This window comes from Arabidopsis thaliana, chromosome 3, assembly GCF_000001735.4.
Source record: "Arabidopsis thaliana chromosome 3, partial sequence".
Lineage (NCBI taxonomy): Eukaryota > Viridiplantae > Streptophyta > Magnoliopsida > Brassicales > Brassicaceae > Arabidopsis > Arabidopsis thaliana.
In genome coordinates, this window is record NC_003074.8 from 5860716 (window position 1) to 5887357 (window position 26642).

Below are 26642 nucleotides of genomic sequence, written 5' to 3' on the forward strand. Positions count from 1 at the left end.
TGAATAAGAACATAATTCCTCTTTTTTTTTGTTAGAATGAGAAGAGAGCAAAGAAACTTCTTAAAATGTTATAAAACTAATTAATACTAGGAAGACTATAAGCTTGAAATATATAAACTATTACAGAGTAAGTACTACATATATAAAAAACACAGTGTGTGTAAACATGATTTATTTTGAAATTTGAACTTTGATGTGGTTTTTTTTGCCCTAGAATTGAGGAATTCCATTTACCAAGATTCTCTTAATTTGCTCAAACTCAGTCTCTTCACCAATTAGTGGATAATTATGTTTGGCTAGGATGCCTAGTCCAGCTAGATTAGATTATGAAGTATATACCAAACAATGTTCATTTATCAAATTTTCAATTAACAATCAACGAAATTTTAAAATAGAAGCTCTACGAAAAATACATTTAACATGAGAAACCAACATATATTTTAAAAACTGTTGATAAACAATAAGAAAAAAACTTGAGACACAGTTTCGAGTTTTTTATTTGACCTGTTGACTTTGGTTTCGCTTAAGGACCATAGAAACTGCTAACTCAGGAAAAGGACCACCTTCGGGCACAACGGTCAGGTGTTCGGGCAGATTGGTCTATGCCATATCGCAACGATGACGTCACCAAATTCATATTTTAAAACTCGTTTCGGGCAACGACAACGTCATGATCCCTCCCAAAGGTCTAATTGGGCCCCGGCCCACAAAGGTTATCATCTTCTTTCTTCTTCTTTGTTTATTGTTGCTTTTGCCTTAAAATCTCTTCTTCATCATCCCACCGTTTCTTAAGACTCTCTCTCTTTCTGTTTTCTATTTCTCTCTCTCTCAAATGAAAGAGAGAGAAGAGCTCCCATGGATGAAATTAGCGAGACCGAAGTTTCTCCAAGGTGATATGTCTATCTGTATATGTGATACGAAGAGTTAGGGTTTTGTCATTTCGAAGTCAATTTTTGTTTGTTTGTCAATAATGATATCTGAATGATGAAGAACACGTAACTAAGATATGTTACTGAACTATATAATACATATGTGTGTTTTTCTGTATCTATTTCTATATATATGTAGATGTAGTGTAAGTCTGTTATATAGACATTATTCATGTGTACATGCATTATACCAACATAAATTTGTATCAATACTACTTTTGATTTACGATGATGGATGTTCTTAGATATCTTCATACGTTTGTTTCCACATGTATTTACAACTACATATATATTTGGAATCACATATATACTTGATTATTATAGTTGTAAAGAGTAACAAGTTCTTTTTTCAGGCATTAAGGAAAACATAACCTCCGTGATGCATAGAGATTATTGGATCCGCTGTGCTGAGACATTGAGTTTTTCTTCGGCATTCCAGTTTCAATGATAAAGCGGTGTTATCCTATCTGAGCTTTTAGTCGGATTTTTTCTTTTCAATTATTGTGTTTTATCTAGATGATGCATTTCATTATTCTCTTTTTCTTGACCTTGTAAGGCCTTTTCTTGACCTTGTAAGACCCCATCTCTTTCTAAACGTTTTATTATTTTCTCGTTTTACAGATTCTATTCTATCTCTTCTCAATATAGAATAGATATCTATCTCTACCTCTAATTCGTTCGAGTCATTTTCTCCTACCTTGTCTATCCCTCCTGAGCTAATCTCCACATATATCTTTTGTTTGTTATTGATGTATGGTTGACATAAATTCAATAAAGAAGTTGACGTTTTTCTTATTTGATTTTTGTTGTTGTTGGTTATATTATTGCAACAAAATTAAAGGGGGTAAGGAAGGTCTCGCTATCAAGGGGACTGGCAAAAGGTAATGAATAAGGAAACGGGCAAAAAGAATTATGCCTTTACTCTCTCTTTTAAGGCTTTGGACAGGAATTTAGTTTTGTTTTATGTGTTGTGTTGTTTGTTTGGGTCTGACTGACCCCAAAGGGCAAAGCCAAACCAGAGAAGACTCTTATTAAATATTCCCTCAGAATCATTTATTGCCTCTATCTTTATCTCTCTCTTTCTCACACTCGTGACTGTTTCTCACCTTATGTATGTACTAGTAATAGTTTTTACCACTTTCAACTTTTACAAATAGCATTTGTTTCTGTTTAAAACGGTTGACGGATAGGTAATACCCAAAGTTTTATACACCAAGAGGCGAGGAGTTTTAAGTTTATAGGTCGTTCATAGATAAAAACAATTGTTTGTAGACAGAAGTATATGTCTCTACTCATGACACTTTAAATTTAAGGTTTGATAGAGATGTTTAATGTCTTCTATTTATCGGGTAACCTATTTATAGATTATGCTACAACGATTTCACTCCTATATAAACTCATATGATGCATTTCATCAGTAAGTTTTATCAACATAACTTAAATGAATAAATAACGATAAAAATTGTTTTCAATTTATGTCAGATGCAAACCGCACTAAAAGTCAATAGCACACCGTGTATGGTCGAAGAATCACTAGGCCAGAAACCCTCAAATTTTCCATATAAAACCTTTTGGAGGTGTGATCGATGAATTGGTTTTGATTATTATTTTTTTTGGCTAAAAAATAAAACCATGCATAATTATTAGTTTGATATTTAGAAGAGTCAAATAGAGAAAAAGGGGTAAGTTTTACTGAGAAGAGAGGAAAAGCTGAGCAACCCTTTTGTGATGTATACGAGAATAAATGTTTTTTTTTTATTTCTCTCTTATCTTTTTTTGCCATTCCTCTTTTTCTTTTGTCCCATTTCGCCATTCCTCATAAATACATATAACGTGAGTACTTATGATCAGTCTCGTATATCATAATTGTACATTTATACCTCATTTTCAAGCAACGAAATATCAGTTGATTTGTTGATAGCTTTCATTTCAAATCAACTATTCTACAACCCAGTAGATGTACGTATTGATTTATAGTCGATTGGAGATATCACTTACTTGAATTATAAAATATACAGTGTAATATTTATGATAAATCATTTATTTTCTTTTGACAATTTGATCATAATGATATATATATGAATTTAGTACTAAAAAATAAAGAACGTTTCTTCTTAGAGAAAACAGATGATTTTATATGATATAGTAACAACGACATGATTAGATAAGGGTCACATGATGGCTGCATTTGCCCAACCTATTCTTCATGTTTTTGTTTGGCCGGGCATTAGAGTATTAGGGTTAGGGAGAAATGAGTTGTTTCCGTTTACGAGTTGATTTCTTCTTAATTCTTTTGAGTTGTGGTTGTGTGTTTTTAAAAAACTTGGTTTGGCTATTACTAGAATATTTGGTAACTGTGTAACAGATATTAGTCTGTATAAACCGATTGCAACTAAAATGACATTAAAAACAATTATTCTGTTTCATAAGAGCAAACTTATGTATATTTATACTTACATATATTTGTCAAATTATTTCAATTACTATATGTCTATTTCAATTTGAATTTGGTAGTTAGCTATATATATAGTTGCTATTTGAAACTATTCTTTCACATATTTCATGTATTTTTCCAAAATAATACGTGTAAATAATAGCTAGAAGTTGAGCATGCATATTTATTAGAAAGTTTCAAAATCATTAGTTGTTATTCATCAAATATATATGATAATTTATTAGTATTAATATATGTAATAATTTGTATAAATAGTTATGGTGTTGTATCATCATTGAAATTGATTTAAGAAACAGATACATATGTAATTTATCATGCTGTAAATACGCTAAACGTATAGCAAGTATTAAACGTGTAATTTATAGTGAAATTGGTTATATTTCAATCCAAACAAAGAATACTACTCCCTACCTATTTTGATAGATGTTTTGGTTAAAACAACGCATATTAAAATAGAAATTTTCTTCACAAAAATATGATGTAATATTTTAATTTAACAACTCAAACTACATAGAAAATACTGTATAATCTAAATGATTAGAAAAATTTAAATGTATTTTTGTATAGAAATCTACAAAACAACTTATGTATATTTAAATTTACAAACAATTTATACACTGATTTGTCTATTGAGTAAACAATTACTAACCGATAAAATTTTCGTCAATTCAGCTTAATTAATTGGCTTTATATTTTGTCAGCGGCCCTTTAATTATGTTAGTGGGGCGGTGGAGAGATTAATTAGACGAAAAGTCTTTGGTCAAAATCAATTCCCAATATCAATGCCAATTTTTGGTTTAATCATTGCCATCTTCGACTTTTAAGACAATTTCAATACAACAAAGAATTGTATTATTATGTCCAATAATTAAAGATACTTTACAGATAAATAAAAATTCGGCATTTTAAGTTTGGTTCTTATAATATTTGTATAATGTTATGGTGGTGGTACGTTCTACCACGAAATGATTGTGTCTGCAAGTGGACGATTGAAATGAAAAATAAATAAAGGGTTTGCAACAAATTTACCTCTTTATTTCTAACGGTACGAAACATTGCATTAAAAAGTCTTGGAATTTTTTGCAGACATAAAATGATTTCCTTTTTGGAAATTAAATTTGGGTACACGATGGTAAATGACCCTCTATGTAGTTCAAAATTGATGTTCTAAGTATCTTTGCACTTGTCCAAAAAAAAAAAAACTTTTTTGCACCAAAACATTAAAACCAATAAATAAATCCTGTTAAAAATGAAATTGTAATGCTATCAGTAGTTTATCGATCGTATATGAATCAAATACATATATTGCAATAATGAAATAAACAATAGTTCTAAACTTTTTAAAGTGAACAAATACTAAACGAAACTTGTAAATCTACTATATTTATATTTATATATATACTTAACATCAGACCATGAAAATATTATTACTATACTATTGAGTCGATTTCTTTATTTAACGCTTTGATCGTCTATTGTAGAGGCCAAGTGACCCTATTTCTACATAAATAGAATATCCTACCCTAATTCTACATAAATAGAATATCCTACCCTAATTGGCTACTTCTAAGTCATCTATTCGATCGTTTTCGATGTGAATCAAAGTTCTTACGAAATCGGTTTATAATTCATCCAGTAATCTGTAATGTACTCATATACTACCCAATGATAAAAGGGCATATCCGCCGCATATGTGTTTCTTTTTTGGTCGAAAAATTATTTGTCCTAATTAATCATGATGATCAATGTACCACTAATATAGATATCTATATATACATTTTTTCAGCCATTTTGTGAAATAAATCTTATAGTTGAGACTTATTTACAATGGTTGCCACTGAATTTTAATATTTGTTTTTGATAATTAGAAATATAATCTTCTAATTAAATATTTGATATTTAACAATCATCTCAAAATCTTTCGACTTTAACTACACGATTAATTACTAAAATAAAATTTCTAAAATATTTAATATCATTTAATTACTACAAAATTATCATTTTTGATATTGCTTTTCTGCATGATTATACTAATTTGATTATAATCATCAAACCGTGCCGAGAAATTTGATAGCATTTAATTACTACAAATTTACAAAATATTTAGACAATAATTCATAAACATATCATAAATAAGATCAATCTTAATAAAATAAATGAGTTTTTTTACCGGACGGGTTGGCGGGACGGGTTTGGCAAGACATTACTTAATAACAATTGTAAACTATAAAATAAAAACATTTTATAAATATGTACAATTTGCAAACTTTTATATATATTAATTTAAAAAATAAATTGTTTCCGCGGTGTACCGCGGGTTAAAATCTAGTACATATATATGAAACGTGTATATAAATGGAAGGGACATGAAGAAGAAGGATGGGACAAGATGTTGAAACTTTATATAAGAATGGGTAACATCTTAACATGGCTCACTCATCAACTCTTTCTTCTTCTTATTATTGTTCTTTTTTCCCACTATTTTTGGCTTTCTTGTTTTTGTAATATACCCTTTTCATGTGACTCCCACTTTGTTTGAACGTTAATAATTTGAAACGAATTAGTTGATTATACAAAAATATGAGATTAAGTTGATTGTGATTGCTAAGAAAAATTCTCCATATCATACAATATTCATGGTCACATTAATTTTAAAAATATAGTTTCCCACCTTCATCGTGTTTGACGTAGACGAACGTGTCCATGCTTATATGAATTTAGTAAACTAACTCTAACCTTCAAAACGGAACAACCTTTTTTGGGCTCATTGTTTATACGTTTATCTTTTTGATAAAGTATCCCCTCTTGGCCAGTTTTATCAAAAGTTTCAATGACCCAGATTTGGTACAGCCCATAAATGACCAGTAACAAACCGAGCTAGGCCCGGCTTACCTTTCTCCTACTCAATTTAATTGTTTTTCAGTATATTGGTGAAATCCCTTGCTCGATTCAAGTACTTTTTATATTGATGAAAAATAGTTGATGTTTATAAGTTTATTAGTGGTATAAGTAGAATGAAGAAAATTTCATTAACCCTTTTATAGGAGAATCTTCGAGTAATGGATATTGCTTATATGAAAACTTCTTAAGTTCTAATTGATACAAGCAACTTTTATTGGTTACGTTATTTTTATTTTTGCAATGTGCATTTGCGCTTAGTATTTTGTCTCTTGAATTTCGCTGATCTCGAAATCAGCCAAGATTTCATAAAAGTGTTACACAAAAGTTTATGGTCATAATTAAGAATTTTGACTTGAATATTAGTGTTCCGTTGTGGTTAAACAGAGTCCAAATGGTGTGTTCCAAATCCAGAAGACAAGAAAAGCTGAAATGGTCTGTTTTAACTTTGTCGCAAGATCCTAAGGAGGGACACATAGGAAGAGGGATTCAACAAAGAGACGAAAAGGGAAAAAGAAAGCTCGGCGAGATAAACAACCTAGGCGCATGTTTGGCTATTAAGTTCATTGTACTTTAGTTTATTCGCTTGAGTTTATTAGTGTCTCCTTACAATAAATTAGGCAGTAATTCAAGTGACATGGATAATAACAGCATGAGCAGCAGTTCTGATGATGAGAGAGGGCGATTATCAAGCTAGAAAGTCATTGAAAACTAAAGGTAAAGGCATCTTCTAAGAGCATATCCTAAGCAAGAGAGGTCATTTATATAAGGAATGCTAAATATAATAACATGTTCATATTTGTAAAGAGTTTGCTGATTTCAGGCACTGGTGGAGAGCCTCTCGCAGAGAATGATGATCCTGTCAATGTGAGCAGAAGTTCTGATGATGAGAAAGAAGACCACTATCAAGCTAGAAAGTCAGTGAAAGCTAAAGATAAAGGCATCTTCTAAGAGCACATTCTAAACAAGAGATGTCATTTATCTATTTTGTAGGGAATGCTAAATATAATAACGTGTCTAGATTTGTAAAGGGTTTGGTTGATTTCAGGCACTGGTGGAGAGCCTCCCGCAGAGAATGATGTCCTGTCAATATGAGCAGCATGAGCAGAAGTTCTAATGATGTGAAAGAGGACCACTATCAAGCTAGAAAGTCAGTGAAAGCTAAAGGTAAGGACATCTCCTAAGAGCATATTCTAAGCAAGAGAGGCCGTTTTTCTAAAAATCATATCCAGCAATTGTACCTTCTTATTGTGTGTAGACGCATAGTAGAGACGATCTTATTGTGTGGAATAATATGTTGTTCCAAATAGACCCACGCTTTGCCGCAGAGCTGTGCAACCACTTTCTTACGCGTCAAATAAATGAACATGTTTTGTACATAGTAATTTTGTTTCTTTACGTATATTTTTTGTATTCTAATTCTTTATTTCTATCGTTTTTTTCTCCTTATTACTACATTACTATTTATGTAACGAAGTTATTTGCATATTTATCGACAAAAATTATATATAAAGTACAGTAAAAACTCTATAAATTAACAATGCTCAGATCATAAAATTTATTAATTAATGTATAATAATATTAGGAGTTTGCCATAAATTATAAATATTTAGTGGTTTTTTTACCGGGTTTAATTTGAGTCGTGATTTGGTGTATATTTCTATTCCATCAAACATTAATATGAATTCCAAATTACACATATTCAACATCAATCCGATTAATATCTAAACTGCAATCTGATTTAAATTGGAGGGATCGCGAATGGTAATTAAATGTGTTATTTTCAACACCTAACTTTGGACCAATGTCTGCAGAGGTAGTTGGACGCGGGTATCGATAATTTTTTTTTGTAGCCCGAGCTTGGGTCTGATAATGACACTCGTCTTTTTTTACTTATGGTTTGTTATTGGTCCAATCTCACGTTCGGATTCAAACTACTAGTATTGGTGTATTACGTAGAATAAATGACTCAATATTCAATCAGACGTCATATCGAACAACTCTCAATATTCTCTAATCTCTATACCGAAAATATATATGTTCCTAATTAACTAATAATACCAAGCATTCAAAATATTCGACCCGGCCCAAAACCAAAAGCATGCTTCAAAAACCAAAATATATGATAAATCTAGCCACAGTATATACGGATTATAAATTGTTTTTGGTACGTCTGTAAACTTTTTAGGGTTACATCGATCATTTGGGTAGTGAAATCAATCATCCGCCTAAACGGAATACTTGAAATTTATGGTATACCTGTTAATCTACTTCTATAGAATATCAGGTGCATTGACTAATTAAGCAATTTTTAAATACCATCTAATAAGCATTTTCGTTGTATAGTGGAGTATGTTTTAAAGGTGTGCTCCTGATTACATAATTATACGTAACTAATAAACTACTATTTTAAAATTTTGGTACGGCCGGTCTCAATAGAAATTTAGACGGATTCAATCATCCAAAAAGATGATATGATTTAAATTAATGATGTGTTACTAAATAGTAAATTGAAGAAAGGGTTCTTTAACGTTGCTTTCACATAAAATATGCCTAGCTAGACACACACACATATATCTTTTCTGTATAAATCTCGAGATGAATCATATCTTTGGCTTTCAAAACAAGGGTATCTCATATTAAAAAAAAACGTGAGCCCACTAATTAATATGGTCACTTCAATTCAAATTCTCCTACTCTCTCTCTATATATCTCTCCCGCATGTGTGTGTTTAGTGTTTACACATGCGTTCGCTCATCTCTCTCTATATAACATAATTCATTTCTCTAAACTTATCCATCCTCCTTCTGTTTCTCCTAAAATGGTGAAGGAGTCCCAGAAAATCGTGGCCGTAGATCAAGACATTCCCGTGATAGATATGTCCTTAGAGAGGTCACGAGTGTCCATGCAGATAGTAAAAGCTTGCGAGACCTCTTTTTGGTTTGATTCTTGGAGCTCTCTTGGTTGTATCATCGAGAAGCTTGGCGAACGCGGGTACATTGATCTTGGCATACCAAAAACAGCCACAGTTGGGGAGGTAATGGCAATGCAAAGAAGAAGACATCACAGAACCGGGCTGCTGAATCAGATCGAGGAGGAAATAACAAAACAGAGAATGTGTAACATAGCTGGAGAGAGGGATATTGCTCTCTGGAAAGGGGAAAAAGACTCTTATCGTAATAAGTTCGTGACTAGCGAGACGTGGCGGCAAATCCGTAACGCTAAGCCTGAGATGGAGGGGTACAAGGGAGTATGGTTCTCTCATTCCACACCCAAATACTCTTTCATCACATGGTTAGTTTCAAAAAACAGAATGGCAACAGGAGACAGAATGGTTTTGTGGAATCAACACGTGAACACAAGTTGTAGTCTCTGTGACGAGCCAATGGAAACTAGAGACCATCTCTTTTTCGTTTGCACTTACTCAAGAAAGGTATGGGAGGATATAGCAAAGCCAATTCTTCAGCACAGGTTCTCATTGGACTGGAAGGACATTCTAAATTACGTTTGCGAAAGGGATTCAGATAAAACAAGAAACTTCATCATCAAACATGTGTTCCAAAACACTATCCATTCGGTGTGGGGTGAAAGGAATGCAAGAAGACATGGTGAACAACCATCTCCGGTGGGGAAGCTGGTTAAGATGATAGACAAAAATATGCGCAACAAACTGAGTACAATCCGGTGTGGAGGAAGACTCACATATGAAGATGGACTTCAGTTTTGGTTTGCTTCAAGACAGAACCTAATCTAATGTGTGGATTGATTAGCTTATGGAAAAAATTATGCATTAAGTTGTAGAACAATGTTGTAATTTTACCCATCCTTTTTTTGAATATAATTTAACAGCTATTCAAAAAAAAAAAAAAAAAAAAAAAAGCTTGCGAGACCATTGGTTTCTTCAAAGTGGTCAACCACGGTGTTGACCCGGACGTTATCTCCCGGTTGGAGCAAGAGTCCATAAACTTCTTTGCTAAACCTGTTCTTGAGAAGAAATCGGTCGGATCGGTGGTTAACCGGCCTTTCGGTTATGGGCTGAAGAATATTGGGCTCAAAGGTGATATTGGAGAGGTCGAGTATTTGCTCCTTCACACTAATCCTCTCTTCCTTTCTCAGTTATCATTTGGTAACGATTCTACCAAGTTCGGGTACGTTACATAATTACTTGGCTACTGTGGAGACCTGGTTAGTATGTAGAACATTAAGATTAGGGATATCTCGCAATAAAAACGAGTTCTGTCTATATATCAACGTATCTTACAGTCTAATACGTACAGAAATGTAAATGCAGTTTTTTCCTTTGTGTATAAATGCGAGAACCTATCCGTATATACGAAATTTGCATGCATGCATGTGTATAGTTATATCTGCTAGATAGATTTTTCTTTTCTACTAGAGATAGATTACTAGTATATGAGTTTGATTTTGTTTTTCGCGTTTGAATGTACATGTTAAAAGTGTGTCTAGAACATAAAAACCCACAAGATGATTTCAGAGTGTTCTATTGACTATAGTGGAAAAGAAAAGCTAATAATTAACCCATAATAAAAAATATATAGTTGACTAATTACAAGTGAATTGGAATTCTGTTTTCAGCCAAACTTATAATATTTTTTTAATCAAATGAAATTTATGAATTGGTTTCTTTCTTACATATTATGAAACATTAAATTCGAGTCAGCAACTTGAATTTCAAAAGTACAGCTTCTCGATCAGTCTGTCTACTCGACAGGGAATGGGTAACTTTTTTTTTAACTTACGCAATGCATGTTGTGTGTGCAGTGTGTATAACGCTAACTTATATCAACAATAAAAAAAATCCTTTTTTCCTTTTTTTTCCCCCCCCTGAAACTGTTATGCTTTCGAAATTTCACTTATCTCTCTGACGTGTTTAGTTTCATCCTAAAAGTGTATATATATATAGCTTAATGTTTCTATGTTTTCTCTTATCTTATAATATATGTATTTCTTATAATGAGCAACTCGTGATGATGTATGATATGTCTGTTTGACAGCTCTGCGGTGACGTGTTACGTAGAAGCAATTAAGCAGTTGGCGTGTGAGATCTTAGACCTCACGGCTGAAGGACTACGGCTCCCACCTCATACCTTCAGCAAGTTAATCAGAGCCGTTGATAGCGACTCAGTTCTCAGGCTTAATCACTACCCATCATCCAATCAATTCCTTAGTGGAGCCAAGGTTTCTGATATGTCTGTGTCATTACCGAGAGTTGGCTTCGGGGAACACACAGACCCTCAGATCTTGACAGTCCTTAGATCCAATAGAGTAGGGGGCCTCCAGGTGGCATTCCCTGACGGAAGGTGGGTCTCTGTCTCCCCTGACCCTTCAACCTTTTGCGTAAACGTTGGCGATCTTTTGCAGGTCAGTCCCTATATTCATTACCCATTTGATTCTGTATATGTTACTTTAAAAAAAAAAAAAGGTTTTCAGGTGCTACTTGAAAAACTTAAAATGCAGGAATCTAACTATTTAATAATACATATCAACATGTAAGAATCTACTAAGATTCTATAAATTTCCACAACTATTATAACTAAAATATTAATCGATGCAAAATTTCTAGGTGATGACGAATGGGAGATTCTTAAGCGTACGACACAGAGCGGTGACTACCGGACATGCAAGCAGGCTATCGATGGCGTACTTTGCCGGTCCATCCGTCCATGCAAAGATAGGCCCTATTCCGGGAATCATCCCGGCGGCAGAACAGCCACGGCTTTACCGGACGTTCACATGGGCTGACTACAAGAAGTTTGCTTACTCGCTAAGCCTTGGAGATAACCGTCTTGACATTTTCCGCTCATGTGTCGATGAGCATGATGAATTGGGCTTCTAGTAATATAACTGAATTGGGCTTCTAGGAATATCACTGAATTTGGGCTAAAAGGCCGAAAGAAACTTCTTGTAGTTGGTAAGGTAACTATGAATCAAAAAGTAGGACCACATTTTGTATGGGAAATTTGCAATTCAATTCTATTATTTTGGTGTCTATTATACAACTCGAATTAAACAATTCGTACATGATATTGAAAATCACCATAAAGATGAGAAACCATAACACCAGTGATGTTACAAAAAATAAAATCAACCAACCAACCAATAGACACAATTTTTTTCCCGTGTAACACGAGACGACCCAATTATTCGTCTTCCTCAAAAAGACTCGAAAACGACGTCGTATTGAATTCACCACTCACGAAGTTTCCGTCTTCGTTGTTGAGAGTCGGCTTCCGAAAACTATCTTTCTTAATTGCTTTGGTTCCTTGCCTTGCCTTGCTCCTCAGAAATTTTTGCTTCTGTTTGATTTTGTTTTTGCCCCTTTGCACACATATCATCCAAATTCGTTATCATTTTTCACCTTTGAAAGAATCTATCTCCTTGCTCTGTTATCTCCAGTTCTAGGGCATACGCCGATCACATCCCTAGCTCCTTTTGGCTCTAATAATACAGTAATCTTAGGTTTTCGGGGAGTGAATCGTGTATTGGTATTCTAGTTTTAGCTCAAGAACATGTTTTTCTCCGGCGATCCTTCGACTCGGAAGCGAGTTGATTTAGGTGGCCGGAGCACCAAGGAGAGAGATGCTCGGAAGCTTCTCGAGCAGACTAGAATGGAGCGTAATCGTCGGTTACTACAGAAGCAGCAGAACTCTGCTGCTCTCAAAATTCAGGTTTGCGATTGAAAAGCCTTTTCTTTTGGGACTCTGGGATTTTATTTGTGTTTTCTGAGCAATGTAGAACGAACACAGTGAGTCATTTTGCAAGATATGTAGAACTTTTGAGCTAAATAATGTTTACTTTTTATAGTTTTGAGGTTTAGTTGGAAATTGAACCGACATTTTCCTTTGTAGATGTTATTCTAAATCTCCATTGTCCTCGTTAGATTTAGCCTCTGGAACAAATTTATCCTGTTACGGTGTCCTGCGGTACAGGTCTTGTGGATTTTTGTTTTGAGTAGTAGTTTTTAAGATTGAACTATTGCGATTACAAAATGTGAGCTTGAGCTGCAAATGCAACACTTCAAAGTGTTTCTTTTTTTCTTCTATTATGTGGACAAGTGCATTTGTTGTGGGTAAAGGGAAAAAGTTTTTCAATCATTTATGCTCCTGATGGGCATGGTGCTGACTAGTTTTTGGCTACAGAAATTCTTTAGAGGTCGAAGATCAATGGCCATTGAGCGCTCGAAGGTGCGGCATGATTTCTGTGAAACCTATGGGAATAATTGCCAGAATGTTGATAGGTACTTTTTCTTTGGTCTATTATGTTTGCTATAGTTTTTTTTTGGTCTTTAAATGGTTCTATGGTTAATTAGTTGTATATTTTTTTGCCTACATCCAGACATTGCTTTGAGCCAGGTTCAAGTTTCCTCCGGCAGTTTCTGTTTTTTTTCAAGGCACAAAACTCGGGAGATTTTGTGATACTTGTGGAGACTTGTCGTCTACTGCAGAGTTTCGTTGACAGCAGTGGTATTTCCAATATCTATGCCTGCTTCTTTTGTTGACACTTTTGTTCAATTCATTCATGGGTTTGATCAACGTGCTTTTCCTTTCTTGGTAACTCTTATGTAAGGGGAAGCATGTTCCAAGTCTTCATTTTGCTTAATCAGTCTTTTTATGGCGTTCATACTCTTATTTATTATGTTTATCTTACGAGCAACAAACTTAAAACATTGTGTGAGTCATATCCCTTGCACCACAAATTAAAGTCTCCTGTTTGCTGTTTACATCCTCACACATATAGACTGCCTTAATATTATTTTTGCTTCACAGACAATTTTTTCTCTAGTTTCTTTTCGAAGATGACTGGGATCTTGCTTACTGATGTATTACAGTTCTCATCATATGACAGGTGACATTGTCAGCCTTTTTTCTGGCTTGGACTATTCTTCTGAGCATAATTTGGTGGATTTTAGAGTAAAGAAACTTGCATTTACCTGTATCGAGGCGATACACCAGAATAGGTAATATATATATTTTTGTCATCTCTCATTTTGTAGAGCATATCCAAGCAATAGCCCTTCTTCTTTCAAAATGTGACCAACTATTGCTATCTTGGCTTTTTCAGTTCTGTTATTAAAATATTCAGTTTTGCCTCTTTCTGATTTGAATCATCAGGAACCGTTTAAGGGATCAGCTCTTAGTTACTCCTGAAGAAGCTAGCATTTCAACAGCTATCTTGATGGAGGCAGTTTCGTTGTTGCTAGATCCTAAGCTGCCTTGGGTCTGCAAAATAGTTAGTTATCTACAAAAAAGAAAAGTATTCAAACTGGTCCGAGAAATGGTCACTACGGCTAAGGTATTTTCAGCAGTTCCCCATGATTATGCCCCACCACCTAGTTGGCAATCTAAACTTTTGAAGCAATTGTGGTTTGTTGCAGGAAAGCCCAAGAGGTAAGACTATGACCGGCAACATCCTTTCACTAGAAAGAGTATTGATACTGATAGTACCACATATTGGCCGTGAGCCATGTTGCTGCACTGTTGTTGATCCACGTTGGAGTTTCTCATCTATGATTCTTACAATACCTTTGATATGGAAGCTCTTCCCAAACTTGAAAGTGGTTGGTTCCTGAACTCATATTTTTTAGTTACGGATATACGCTAATCAAAATATATGTAAAATCGTTGAGGCTAAATGATAGCTTTTGGTTTCTTACAATTTTGTGTTTGACCCTGAGCTAAATATTATCTCAACTGTGAGCATCTATTTAAACTTTGGTAAACTCATAGTTTCATTGTCCAGGTATTTGCCAACCCGAGTCTAAGTCAACACTACATTCACCAGATGGCTTCCTGTATTCAAAAGGATACCTGTGTTCTCCCAATGGAAACAAGCCCAGAATTCCCTGGTTATGCTTGCCTACTTGGTAACACGTTGGACACTGCAAACGTGGTGTTGTCACAGCCTGAATGTTCATTGGACATGGTAGGTTCCTTATGTAGTCGATTTATTGTATTTGGGTGTGTTTGTGTTAGCTACTGTGGTTGGTATCTTAGTGCATGTTTACTTAATTTTTTCCTTTTCTCGACAGTGAATTTCACTTTGCGGTGTTCATGTATAGTAGATTTGTGAATAGGTACCTTGTGCTCAATAGTCAACAGCTTATGTCATATATTGAGCATTATCTTCTATATTTAATATGAGTTTAGTGTTTGGCTACAGGTGATAGTGCCATATATATATATATATAGATATATATTAACTTGTGGAGTAGTGTTACTGACAGAATTGATCTATTTTACCTTTGCTGCTATACAATCGCTTTATGATTGGAAGTGTTTTCTTCCTTTATTGCTGAAGATCCACAAGTTTCTGCTTTTGTATTTTCCACATTTTAGGGGATGTTGAGTCTTTGCCTTTCTGCAAAAATCATTCATTTGGATAATGTTTAAAAACGTTACAAATATAAATATTTTTTAAAAACATTGTGCTCCCAGTTCTGTTTGATTCTAATGCTGCTTTGTTTTTATTTATTTATTTTGACCAGGCAATTGACATTGCATTAGTTGCAACTTTCTTTTTGGAGACACTTCCTCCTGTGAAATCATCAGAAGGAGAAAGTAGACAAGGTATGACATTTTTTCTTGCTATACTATATTCGCTTGTGGCATTGTTTTGTCATCCTAAAGATTTCCTGTCCATTCTGCTCGCAGTAGTTTCTTCATAAATTTGATCTTGTGCTGAAAGAGACATACACTTTTATCTTGATTCAGGCTCTTCTGATGAGGATGATATGTTGATTGACGATGTACCAGGATTAGTCTTGAATAAGGCTCTGGAGCAGCAGATAACCAATGCTATAGACTCACGCTTTCTTCTGCAGTTAGTATGTACCTACTCTCTGTCATATAGAAAGTATATTAAGTGCTATGCCTCTGTAATTTTTTATTTTTAATCTAAGTGCTATACTTCCTCTGGATCAAGTGATTCTTTAATTTTAATCTAAATAATCTTAGTTTCATCCCTGCAGACAAATGTTTTGTTCCGTCAAGTTTCGCTTGGTATGCAGTCATATGACGAAGATAAAGAAGCATTAGCTATTGGCACAGCCAGTTCTTTTCTGTATGCAGCATTCAACACTCTCCCTCTTGAGCGGATCATGACAATTTTGGCTTATAGAACAGAGCTTGTAGCTGTGTTGTGGAATTATATGAAACGATGCCATGAGAACCAGAAGTGGTCATCCATGCCTAAACTCCTAGCTTACCTTCCAGGGGATGCTCCCGGTTGGCTGTTACCTCTGGTTGTTTTTTGTCCTGTTTATAAGTAAGGTTTGCTTGATTTAATGCCAATTGGTTTTTGTAGTATTACTTGAAAGTCACTCTCTCGTATGACTATAGGTAAATTAGTATTGTGACTTGTGAGGTGGGTTTAATACTTGGTTTAACATTGTCGCTGATGATCAGGCATATGCTTATGATAGTCGACAATGAGGAGTTTTATGAAAGAGAGAAGCCATTATCGCTACAAGATATCAGGTTGCTCATCATTATCCTTAAGCAGGTTAGTGTTTTGATTGATCTCATTTTGCAGTGTGTAACTTTGACGTCAAGAGTTTTAGGTGTTATGATTAAAGACAACATAAAATATCAATGGCGCGATTAGCTGAGCCTTAGATTGCAAATTGTAACAATCATATAATAAGCTAGATTGACTTTGCGTTTTCATATGGTTGCTTTGTTGCATTGGTTTGACTCTTGGTGAATCTTCGCTCTTTCTTGTCCAGGCTTTATGGCAGTTACTGTGGGTGAATCCACTTACGCAACCTAACACTGGGAAATCTGTCTCCAATGACCTCTCGAAGAAGAACCCTATTGAACTGATTCAGAACAGGATGGGGATTGTAGTCTCTGAGTTACTTTCACAGGTATATGCTGCAAAGAAGTTAATACTTCTTGACCAATTATGGCTATATTGACTTTCAGTCAGTAAAACTTGGCAAAGATCACTGTTCAGTGTTCATTTTATTCTCTTTGCTGATGAAATCTTCTGTAGTTGCAAGATTGGAACAACCGGAAACAATTCACTTCCTCAAGTGACTTCCAAGCAGATTCAGTCAATGAATATTTCATCTCTCAGGTGACTACTACACTGCTATTTCGTTTGATGTTGGTGACGAGCCAACATTATGAAAATTTCTTTATCTATCATTTTTAGTAATTTGGTCTTAATTGTCCCCTATTATTGCTGATATTTTCTCCTTTATCCAGGCCATAATGGAAGGAACGAGAGCCAACTACATACTGATGCAAGCTCCGTTCTTGATTCCGTTTACAAGCAGAGTCAAAATATTCACAGTGAGTGGCTATTGGGATATGTATATCTGATGAATAATAATCATTTGTACGTTTTGAGGAACCTATAAGAGCTAATTAAATAGACTTGCATAAGTAATCTGGGTAAATGTGAGAAAAAGATTGTATGTACTTGTTTACTGATAACTTGGTTGTGGTTGTATTGACTTGCTGGTCATCTTTCGTAGACACAATTAGCAACGGCAAGGCAGAGTCATGGATCGCAAGGAATTTTTGCTCGAAATCGGTTCAGAATACGAAGAGATCATATCTTGGAAGATGCTTACAATCAAATGAGTGCGTTATCAGAGGATGATCTACGGAGCTCGGTAAGTTCTTGCCCGATATTGGTCTTCTAGCAATTGCTTGGCTCACTACTGAAACAGATCCATATTTCGTCCCTGTGTCTCTCTGATTTGTTTATCTTTTGCGATGCTTGTGATGCAAATAACTACTGGCTGTAGATTCGTGTGACATTTGTGAATGAACTCGGAGTTGAGGAAGCTGGTATTGATGGTGGTGGCATTTTCAAAGACTTCATGGAGAAAATTACCCGAGCAGCCTTTGATGTGCAATACGGGTTGTTTAAGGTCATATGTCTAGTTTTGCTCACCCAAGTTTTTGTGGATTTGATAATTTACCTTACTCCATCATCTTTGCATTTAGTACGTCTATCTTTCTCTGAATATTGTACATGCTTTCTTTCAGGAGACCGCTGATCACATGCTTTATCCTAATCCTGGATCAGGAATGATACATGAACAGCATCTCCAGTTCTTTCATTTTCTCGGCAGTCTCCTCGCAAAAGTATGGTATTTGATTGGTGGCCTTGATGCGGAACTCTTATAATTTACCATTTTTTACTCCTGAAAACTTTTATATATAGGACAGAAAGCAAACTATAATGCTTACAGTGTACGCCACATTTGATTTTTAATACACTACTCGCAATGTTTTTCATGCAAATAGAATTAGTAGGCGTATAACTTGATGTTTTCCTAGAAAAATTATTGAATTTGTCCTTTTGTCGTTATTTAAAGTTGCTTTTCATCTGTTATATAAGACTCATAATTGTTTTTTCCCGTTATCTTGTTGCAGGCTATGTTTGAAGGGATTCTTGTTGATATACCATTTGCAACGTTTTTCCTCAGCAAACTGAAACAAAAGTATGTAAATTTAATTTCTACCTCAATTTCCTGTCACTTCATTCGTTTTTTAAGCCCGCATAGACTTTTTGAACATGTTGTGAAACTTCTATTGTTCTTTGGCTAGGTACAACTATTTGAACGATTTGCCTTCTCTGGATCCTGAGTTGTATAGGCACCTTATATTTCTGAAGGTGAGTTTTGCTGAACATTCTATTTAATTGTTGCTTTGTAGAACGGGGAGATAGTTGCTAGCATAGATGTGCGAGAATGCTGAAATCTGTTTGTTTGTTTTTGTTTCGAAACTGAAATTTGTTTGTTTACCTACCTACGATAATTTTGGCTCTTTTTTTTTTTTTTTTTTTTGCTTCTTAGCTTTATACACCTTTTTATGTATTCATTATGATATTTGCAGCGTTATAAGGGTGATATCTCAGACTTGGAGCTTTACTTTGTTATTTTGAATAATGAATATGGAGAGAGGACAGAGGAAGAGCTACTTCCAGGGGGCCAAGACATGCGAGTTACAAATGAGAATGTTATAACTTTCATTCATCTGGTTTCCAATCATCGGTTAAATTTTCAGGTACTGGGGAACCACTTACCTCTCATTTATCTTGGCATACCTGAGGTCACCCTGTAAATCAACAGCTATTGATATCATCTCATTTGCAGATACGCCAGCAGAGTTCTCATTTCTTGAGGGGGTTTCAGCAACTCATTCCGAAAGAATGGATCGACATGTTCAATGAACATGAGCTTCAGGTGCCAATTAAGTGTATAATTATACTTGCTTTGTTAGTTGTTCCCTCGAGGAGCATGAAGAGAGAAATTTTACCTTTGTGGGCTTTGGTTGCAGGTTCTCATATCTGGTTCAGTTGATAGTTTGGATATAGACGACTTGCGAAACAACACTAATTATGCTGGAGGCTACCACGCGGTGAGTGGTTCTTCACTGTTAGCCGAAATGCCATTGTGAATTAGTGTAGGGACACTTTTGGAGTATTGTTATATATGATTATATCGCTATGTTGTTGACACTTGACAGGGACATTATGTGATCGATATGTTCTGGGAAGTTATGAAAAGCTTCTCAACTGAAAACCAGAAGAAGTTCTTAAAGTAAGCAAACTTTGCAGTTACTACTACAGTCTGTGTACGCAATGATTTACCGGAGTCTATGAATTTTCTAAGGGAACTAAGAGGTACCTCTATTTTTCAATTTCAGGTTTGTGACAGGCTGCTCACGAGGACCACTGCTGGGTTTCAAATACTTGGAACCTGCATTCTGCATACAGAGGTAATATACACAGACTCACAATCGTTTTGACTTTTGATGGGCCCTGGACAATAGAATCATAAAATATCCATCCTCGATGGAATGTGTATCAGGGCTGCCGGTAGTGCGAGTAATGAATCAGTTGATAGACTACCGACATCAGCCACTTGTATGAATCTTCTTAAGCTTCCGCCCTATCAAAGGTTTGTCCTCTCATAACACAAACTCTTTGGTTTTGCTTAGCTAAGAGACTTGTTTTGTTGCCAAATAGCTTCTCTTGGTGTTGTAATTGGAAAAAGCAAATAAAGCATGTCTTGTTGTTAATGATGCAGCAAAGAGCTACTTGAGACCAAATTGATGTACGCCATAAGCGCAGAAGCGGGTTTTGATCTGAGCTGATGGAATAGCTTCCTGCCTTAAACACAGACTTCAATGGCCCCAAATTGACACCCTTTTTTCTAGCATTCCTCGTTATGGTATAAACCGGGTAACCTGTAGACTGAGGCAGGCTTGTTGGCTCTAAGCATCTAAGAGACGGATCTAGAAGGAGAACATGTAGTAGAGATTACTTGACTAATGGGTTTCATTTGCAGCTCTCGGGTATTCGCTTTCAAAAAGTGTGACAAAAAAAAAAAAGTGATTACAGGGAAGTCTTTATTTGGAAGCTCCTGAGAGTTAGTCTTGGGTTAAAAATTCAATAAAAGAAATGGTAAATAAGACTGGTCTCAAGAGGAACTTAAATGCTGTAAATTATTTTGCTTAATTAATGCATGTTACACAGAACATAGATGATTATTTTGATACTTATTTGCATCATACCATATATCTTCTATAAAAAGATGCATTTTAGTGACTTAGTGGTAAGAATATCCTTTTTTTTTTTTTTTTGTCATATGATAATTATTAAAACAGAAACAAAATGACAGAAAAATAACGAGAAATACAAAATGAAATTTAAACTTTACTTTCCTTAGACACTTGATTGTGAAGTCATGAAGGCTCTCCAAGTGCTAAGTAAAACTTAGACTGAAACCTTCTGTCTTGAATCACACTCCCAAGAAATGGAACGCGCGATCAGATTTGCGTTTGTGGCAATATGACGGAATGTACAAGATTCAAATGCACTAACAATCTCATGGATTTGTGTTAACCAATTTCTATAGAAAGGCTATTTGGACGGCTGCAAAACGGCGTTAAGTGCGGCTGGACAGTCCAACTCTATTATCACCGTGGTAAGAATATCTCTATATACATTTTTTGTCGCACTTATCATGATTAATCAAGTAAACATAATTGTTACAAACACTTTATAAATTAAAAAAGCTTCAATTCAATTTGCACAGAAAAGAAAAAAAAAAGAAGAAGATTCAATACAGAGTATACCAGGAGCATCTGGTAATGTTTATATCTGAGGACGTTTTATTTAATTTTTTGGAACGAAAACAATAATCCGACGATCGTATTTGCACGTCGCAAATCCGCTCTTTTAATCAAAGATCTCGACCGTCCATTTTTAGTTAAGACTTTAGAGAGCTGATAAGTGGAATAGTGGAGATTTGCATTCGCAGGGGATAAGGATCAAAAATGGAGGAAGCAAAGGGACCTGTGAAGCACGTATTGCTTGCTAGTTTCAAAGATGGGGTTAGTCCTGAGAAAATCGAAGAGCTCATCAAAGGTTACGCCAATCTCGTCAATCTCATCGAACCTATGAAAGCTTTCCACTGGTTAGTAAATTTGGATTCTGAATTGCTTCCTAGTGTTAGACATATGCTCGAGATCCGAAAAACACTTCCATCAACTCAATATGATTATGTAAAACTAAGCAATTTGGGGAAATTCATGACCTTCCTAGTGTTGATCTAATTTCCCTCAGAGAGAATCCATCTCCATTGATGATCTTTTGAAAAGTTAAATCAACTAAATCGACGAATCTGCTCTTGTCTTATTGAATTATTGGATCTGTATAATTTTAGGGGAAAAGATGTGAGCATTGAGAATCTGCATCAAGGTTACACACACATCTTTGAATCCACATTTGAGAGTAAAGAAGCTGTTGCAGAGTACATTGCTCATCCTGCTCACGTTGAATTCGCCACCATCTTCCTTGGCAGCTTGGATAAAGTTTTGGTTATTGACTACAAGCCTACCTCTGTCTCTCTCTAATTATCTTGTAGCAGCATTTTCATCATTGATCTTTTTCTCGGGTATGCATCTTGTATGTTGAATAAAGTATATTCCTTTTGAGTTTTCCTGCATTGTTCTCATGTTTCTCTGTGAATTTCTCTCTTTTTTGTTTGTTTGTTTGTTTCCTTCTGTTGTATTATACTTGATCTGTAAAAAGATCATGAGTTTATTAAGAGTGTTTGATTTCAGACTCCTCTTTGTTATAAGTCTATTACTAGTTGTTGTCTCTTAGTTTCTTTTATCAATAGAGTTGAGTTATATGGAATAACAAGTTGAAAAGAAACCAGGTTCTTGTTGATGTGTGGGTTGGAGAAAAAAAGTTCTTTGATTATATATGTAACATTTATGCATTACTGTTTAATGTAATCGTCTAATGAGTATGATGAAGGGAGATTGAATCAATCCCACTCTCACATCATGTTTGAGATGACAAGTACAATGCCACAAATATTCTGAAAATCACCACTGTTCTTCACAGCTGAAGGATCAACTTTGAAATCCGCCATGTCTTGTTCACATGTTGAAGGTCCTTCCATAGCTGCTGAAACCTTAATGTTCAACCCTTTGCCATCGCCTGACGCCAGGCTCTGCTTAGCATCATTGAGACTGCTTATTGCACTCTTATAATGTTGTACACATGAGGTGTATGCTTTCTTCATAGTGGGGTTGGTTGCTGTCTTGACTAGAGATTGAATTTTCCTGAAACCTTCTGATGCACTTGTTTGTGCAGAACCAAATGTGATATTTGCAAGCGTTTGAAGATCAGCACCTGAGGTCTTTGGGTTGGATTTCATGTAGCTCGTACAGAAGGATTGGTTTTTCGCTTTTCCACATATCGCTTTTATGTCTGCCACTTGTGCGTTCAAAGAACCAGTCATTACAAAAAACATCAGAGAAGACATTAAAACTCTGTTCGTCAGGTATGCTGCCATCTTTGCTTCTTTCTTTCTTATGTTCGTTGGTAGATGATGGTTAAGTTATTCCCTTACTATGCCTGACTATTCATATTTATAGATGCATGCGATTGATTGCTTCCACTAGAACTAATAATAGAAATGGGTTGTTACTCTTTCTGATTCTTAGTTAGACCACAAGTCCTTATGTAAGAGAGAGAGAAAACTTTGCTATTCTTAGCATTAGTGCAGAGACAGTTATCTGATTAGTATTCGTCTAACTTACTTTCCTGACTTCTCTTCTTTAGGTAGATATGCATTCACTAATATGTGTTCATGATTTGTTGGTGCTAAGAAAGATTACTGTAGGAAGAGGTTCTATGGAGATAATTGTCATAAATATACACCAGAAGTAACGAGAGATTAAAGTCTTAGCTGAGATGCAAGACACGGTAATTTTGACTATGAATATATTCATTTATTGGTCTTTAAGTTACTAGTACATCAGCGTGAATGACATTTAGTAGTTTCTGCCTTCTTGCAGGTGAAAGATACATAAAGAATCAAGAAGTCAAAACGTCGGAGAAAACCCTATCAATATTACACATTCTCTTAAAAAACAAATTGAGTTTTGCTACATAAGCCGGCACATTTCCTGCAAACTGAGCTTCACACACTGATATACTAATGAAGGCTTTAGCAGCCCCTTGAGATGCTAACGGGTACGCCTTAGAGGTCACAAACCCTTGAGCTTCCTCGATCGCTTTAATGGCTCCTTCATAATCTCTCACGCAAGTCTCAAATGGGATCTTGAGCGTCGGATCAGTCGTGGTATTCACTGAGCCTTTCATCGCCGCTAGGTTCTTATTGCCCAATAATTGCGTCTTTTGGAAGACTAAATCGAGAAGACCTTGTAGGTCGAGGGTATATGTTGTTGGATCAGAGATTAGCCAAGTGATGCAGAAGTTGGTGTCAATGTGCGGTTCTGTGCAGAGTCGGGATAAGAAGGTTTTTGTGACTTTGTCACTCGGAGACAAAGATGAAGACAAAGGGGTGATTGATAGAAGAAGGAGTAGAGGAAGAAGTGAAAATACGTTTCTTTTGACGCAAGGATAAGCCATTGTCTTGGCTGCGGAAAGATAATTATGCGTATACTTGAGAGTCTGGGAGGTTCTTACTGCATACTAATATTAATATACATAGTTTTTGGACGACAAAAGTCAAGTTTTAGCTTGGTGTTGTTGATGAAATGTTACCCAAATTTGTTTTTCTTAGTCAATTGTTGACTCTAATTAAACACCTTCTTCTTTAGTTCAATATAATTCGCAATCCACCGTTGTTATTCGATTGATTAAGTTAAGAAAAATATCTTTGACTTTTGACTTGGGGTTACAAGAAAATCTTACACTTTCAGGAGTTTTGTTTTTGAAAAGATTTCAAAATCTTGGGTTATTAAATATATATTATATCATACAAAACTCCCAAAACTTTCTTTTTATTTTTTGTGCAAAACAAAACTCCCAAATCTAAACATAGGAATTCTATGGATGAGTGTCCGCATTCCAAACAGTGTTTTATATCTTCTTTTGAGTATTGTTTGTCGTACGTACTATTCAACTATCGTTTTCGTAAGTTTTTTATGACAAACATAGTACATATTTAAAGGAAACGAATCATTCCCAAAAATTTGAAGCAAACTGAACACAATCAATTAGGGCTACAATCAATCATACAGAGTGAAAAAATCATATCGAATTTGGTTTATTCATTTATTGGTTTTAAGTTACTAGTACATGAGAGTTAATGACATTTAATATACCCCTCCATTTTTATCTATTTGATGTTTTAGACGAAAAATTCTTTTAAAATAGATGATGTTTTCCACTTTCAATGCAAAAAGTAAAAAATTTTCTTGGTTTTGAATATTTTTATAATGCAGATTGTTTTACTATTGGTTGAATTGTGTTTAGGTAGATGATAAATAATGTTTTAGTTTATAAATAAACAAAAATTAAATAATTTTCTAATCAATATGCAAAAAACTTTAAATATCAAATCAAATATACAAAAATGGAGGGAGACCAAAGCGAAAAGAGTAACTCCTCTTTGGCAAGCTTGGTTTATGAAATGTGACCCAAATTTGTTTACATTTTAGTCAATTTTTATTCAAATTAATGTGAGAACAAACATATTTAGGGTGCTAGTTAGAAATCTAAGATATTCTTCTTCTTCAAACAAGTTCAGTATTCAACAACGCTTTTCTTTTACAAGGGAATAATTTCATTTATCATATTTTCTTGATTTCTTACTTCTTTGCGACTCTCTCCACTCGGTAGTTGGTCCGCTCTAGACTTCCAATAAATACCTGCGATGCTAATGCTAATATGCTATATGAGTAAAATAAACAACTTCAGTTTCATATGTGAAACTATTATCTAAAACATGACCCAAAACCAAAAGACACAATAATTGACTAGGATTTATTCATTTATTTGTTTTTAAGTTAATATAACAGAGTGAATGACATTGAATAGTTTCTGCCATCTTGCAGGTAAAAGATATATAAAGAATCAAGTTCTCAAAACGTCGGAGAAAACCCTATCAATGTTACACATTCTCTTAAAAAACATATTGAGTTTCGTTACATAAACTGGCACATTATCCCGTCCTTCAAACTGAGTTTCACACACTGATATACTAATGAAGGCTTTAGCTGCCCCCAGAGATGCTAAGTCGTACGCCTTAGATGTCACAAACCCTTGAGCTTCCTCGATCGCTTTAATGGCTACTTCATAATCCGTCACGCAAGTCTCAAATGGGATCTTGAGCGCCGGATCAGTCGTGGTATTCACTGAGCCTTTCATCGCCGCTAGGCTCTTATAGCCCAACAATTGCGTCTTTTGAAAAACCGAATCGAGAAGACCTTGTAGGTCGAGGGTGAATGTTGTAGGATCAGAGGTTAGCCAAGCGATGCAGAAGTGGTTGTAAATGTTTGGTTTTGAGCAGAGTTGGTTAAGTGTTTCGTTTGTGACTTTGTCACTCGGAGACAAAGATGATGAAAAAGGAGTGATTGATAGAAGAACGAGAAGAGGAAGAAGTGAAGATACGTTTCTTTTGACGCAAGGATAAGCCATTGTTTTTGGCTGCAGAAGTATATTTATGCGTGTACTTTGAGCATGTGAGGTTCTTATTGCATAGTACTAATATACATAGTTTTTGGATGACAAAAGTCAAGCTCTAGCTTGGGGTTATTAATGAAATGTTACCCAAATTTGTTTTCTTAGTCAATTGTTGTTGACTCAAGTTATTATGGGAACGAACAATTGATGGGGCTAATTAATCACCTTCTATGGATTTATTCTTTAATTCGATATAATTCCACCTTTATTATTCCATTGAACAAGTTAAGAAAAAAATATTTGAATTATTAATCATTGCCGTTTTTAATAAAATAAAATCTTACACTTTCAGAAAATTTTTATTTGAAAAGATTTCAAAATCTTGAGTTATTAATGTAATCATATCATACAAAATTCCCATATCTAAG

At 34.9% G+C, this 26642-nt stretch overlaps 6 protein-coding genes, 1 non-coding gene and 2 pseudogenes across 14 annotated transcripts; 6 read left to right on the top strand and 3 right to left on the bottom strand.

Moving 5' to 3' along the window:
• Positions 1 to 775: 775 nt before the first annotated feature.
• Positions 776 to 1722, top strand: TAS3. Of its 2 annotated transcripts, NR_143942.1 has the most exons (2): positions 776 to 890; positions 1283 to 1722. It is a non-coding gene; the product is annotated as a TAS3/TASIR-ARF (TRANS-ACTING SIRNA3); other RNA (non-coding RNA). The 2 variants fall into 2 exon arrangements; NR_143941.1 differs by having other exon boundaries at positions 776 to 1722.
• A 4954-nt stretch (positions 1723 to 6676) lies between these two features.
• AT3G17190 (uncharacterized protein) lies at positions 6677 to 7466 on the top strand (the record flags this gene model as incomplete). Of its 2 annotated transcripts, none has more annotated exons than NM_112595.4 (4): positions 6677 to 6830; positions 6943 to 6999; positions 7106 to 7199; positions 7391 to 7466. In NM_112595.4, 4 exons carry the CDS (start codon positions 6677 to 6679, stop codon positions 7464 to 7466), a joined length of 381 nt encoding a protein of 126 aa, NP_188344.4. The 2 variants fall into 2 exon arrangements, with proteins under 2 accessions (NP_188344.4, NP_001154619.1); NM_001161147.1 differs by lacking the exon at positions 7391 to 7466 and adding an exon at positions 7304 to 7361.
• A 1541-nt stretch (positions 7467 to 9007) lies between these two features.
• AT3G17200 lies at positions 9008 to 10137 on the top strand (annotated as a pseudogene; the record flags this gene model as incomplete). The annotated part of the gene is made up of 1 exon: positions 9008 to 10137.
• A 16-nt stretch (positions 10138 to 10153) lies between these two features.
• GA2OX5 lies at positions 10154 to 12136 on the top strand (annotated as a pseudogene). The gene is made up of 3 exons: positions 10154 to 10430; positions 11298 to 11664; positions 11867 to 12136.
• Positions 12137 to 12335: 199 nt separating this feature from the next.
• UPL6 (ubiquitin protein ligase 6) lies at positions 12336 to 20940 on the top strand. 3 transcript variants are annotated; one of them, NM_001202986.1, is made up of 27 exons: positions 12538 to 12971; positions 13443 to 13540; positions 13639 to 13766; positions 14149 to 14260; positions 14415 to 14595; positions 14678 to 14860; positions 15043 to 15225; positions 15788 to 15869; positions 16014 to 16126; positions 16271 to 16566; positions 16707 to 16803; positions 17027 to 17167; positions 17296 to 17379; positions 17511 to 17597; positions 17783 to 17923; positions 18059 to 18184; positions 18303 to 18401; positions 18693 to 18760; positions 18867 to 18933; positions 19155 to 19325; positions 19415 to 19504; positions 19599 to 19679; positions 19788 to 19861; positions 19968 to 20039; positions 20132 to 20221; positions 20351 to 20654; positions 20884 to 20940. In NM_001202986.1, exons 1-26 carry the CDS (start codon positions 12813 to 12815, stop codon positions 20415 to 20417), a joined length of 3090 nt encoding a protein of 1029 aa, NP_001189915.1. In that variant the 5' UTR covers positions 12538 to 12812; the 3' UTR covers positions 20418 to 20654; positions 20884 to 20940. The 3 variants fall into 3 exon arrangements, with proteins under 3 accessions (NP_188346.2, NP_001189915.1, NP_001118648.1); NM_112597.4 differs by lacking the exon at positions 20884 to 20940 and having other exon boundaries at positions 12336 to 12971; positions 20351 to 20857; NM_001125176.1 differs by lacking the exon at positions 20884 to 20940 and having other exon boundaries at positions 12579 to 12971; positions 16056 to 16126; positions 20351 to 20810.
• Positions 20941 to 21203: 263 nt separating this feature from the next.
• Positions 21204 to 22485, top strand: HS1 (heat stable protein 1). Of its 2 annotated transcripts, NM_001338278.1 has the most exons (3): positions 21204 to 21250; positions 21362 to 21742; positions 21992 to 22485. In NM_001338278.1, the coding sequence occupies exons 2-3, from the start codon at positions 21603 to 21605 to the stop codon at positions 22179 to 22181; spliced, it is 330 nt and encodes a 109-aa protein (NP_001319574.1). In that variant the 5' UTR covers positions 21204 to 21250; positions 21362 to 21602; the 3' UTR covers positions 22182 to 22485. The 2 variants fall into 2 exon arrangements, with proteins under 2 accessions (NP_001319574.1, NP_566569.1); NM_112598.4 differs by lacking the exon at positions 21204 to 21250 and having other exon boundaries at positions 21350 to 21742.
• Positions 22486 to 22612: 127 nt separating this feature from the next.
• PMEI2 (pectin methylesterase inhibitor 2) lies at positions 22613 to 23476 on the bottom strand (the record flags this gene model as incomplete). Its single annotated transcript, NM_112599.2, has 1 exon — positions 22613 to 23476. The coding sequence occupies exon 1, from the start codon at positions 23132 to 23134 to the stop codon at positions 22613 to 22615; it is 522 nt and encodes a 173-aa protein (NP_188348.1). The 5' UTR covers positions 23135 to 23476.
• Positions 23477 to 23577: 101 nt separating this feature from the next.
• On the bottom strand, positions 23578 to 24425 carry AT3G17225 (Plant invertase/pectin methylesterase inhibitor superfamily protein). The gene has a single exon (NM_148729.2). It carries the CDS (start codon positions 24214 to 24216, stop codon positions 23659 to 23661), a length of 558 nt encoding a protein of 185 aa, NP_683571.1. The 5' UTR covers positions 24217 to 24425; the 3' UTR covers positions 23578 to 23658.
• Positions 24426 to 25617: 1192 nt separating this feature from the next.
• AT3G17227 (plant invertase/pectin methylesterase inhibitor superfamily protein) lies at positions 25618 to 26303 on the bottom strand. Its single transcript, NM_001338279.1, has one exon. The coding sequence runs from the start codon at positions 26227 to 26229 to the stop codon at positions 25666 to 25668; it is 564 nt and encodes a 187-aa protein (NP_001326658.1). The 5' UTR covers positions 26230 to 26303; the 3' UTR covers positions 25618 to 25665.
• Between the last annotated feature and the right edge of the window lie 339 nt (positions 26304 to 26642).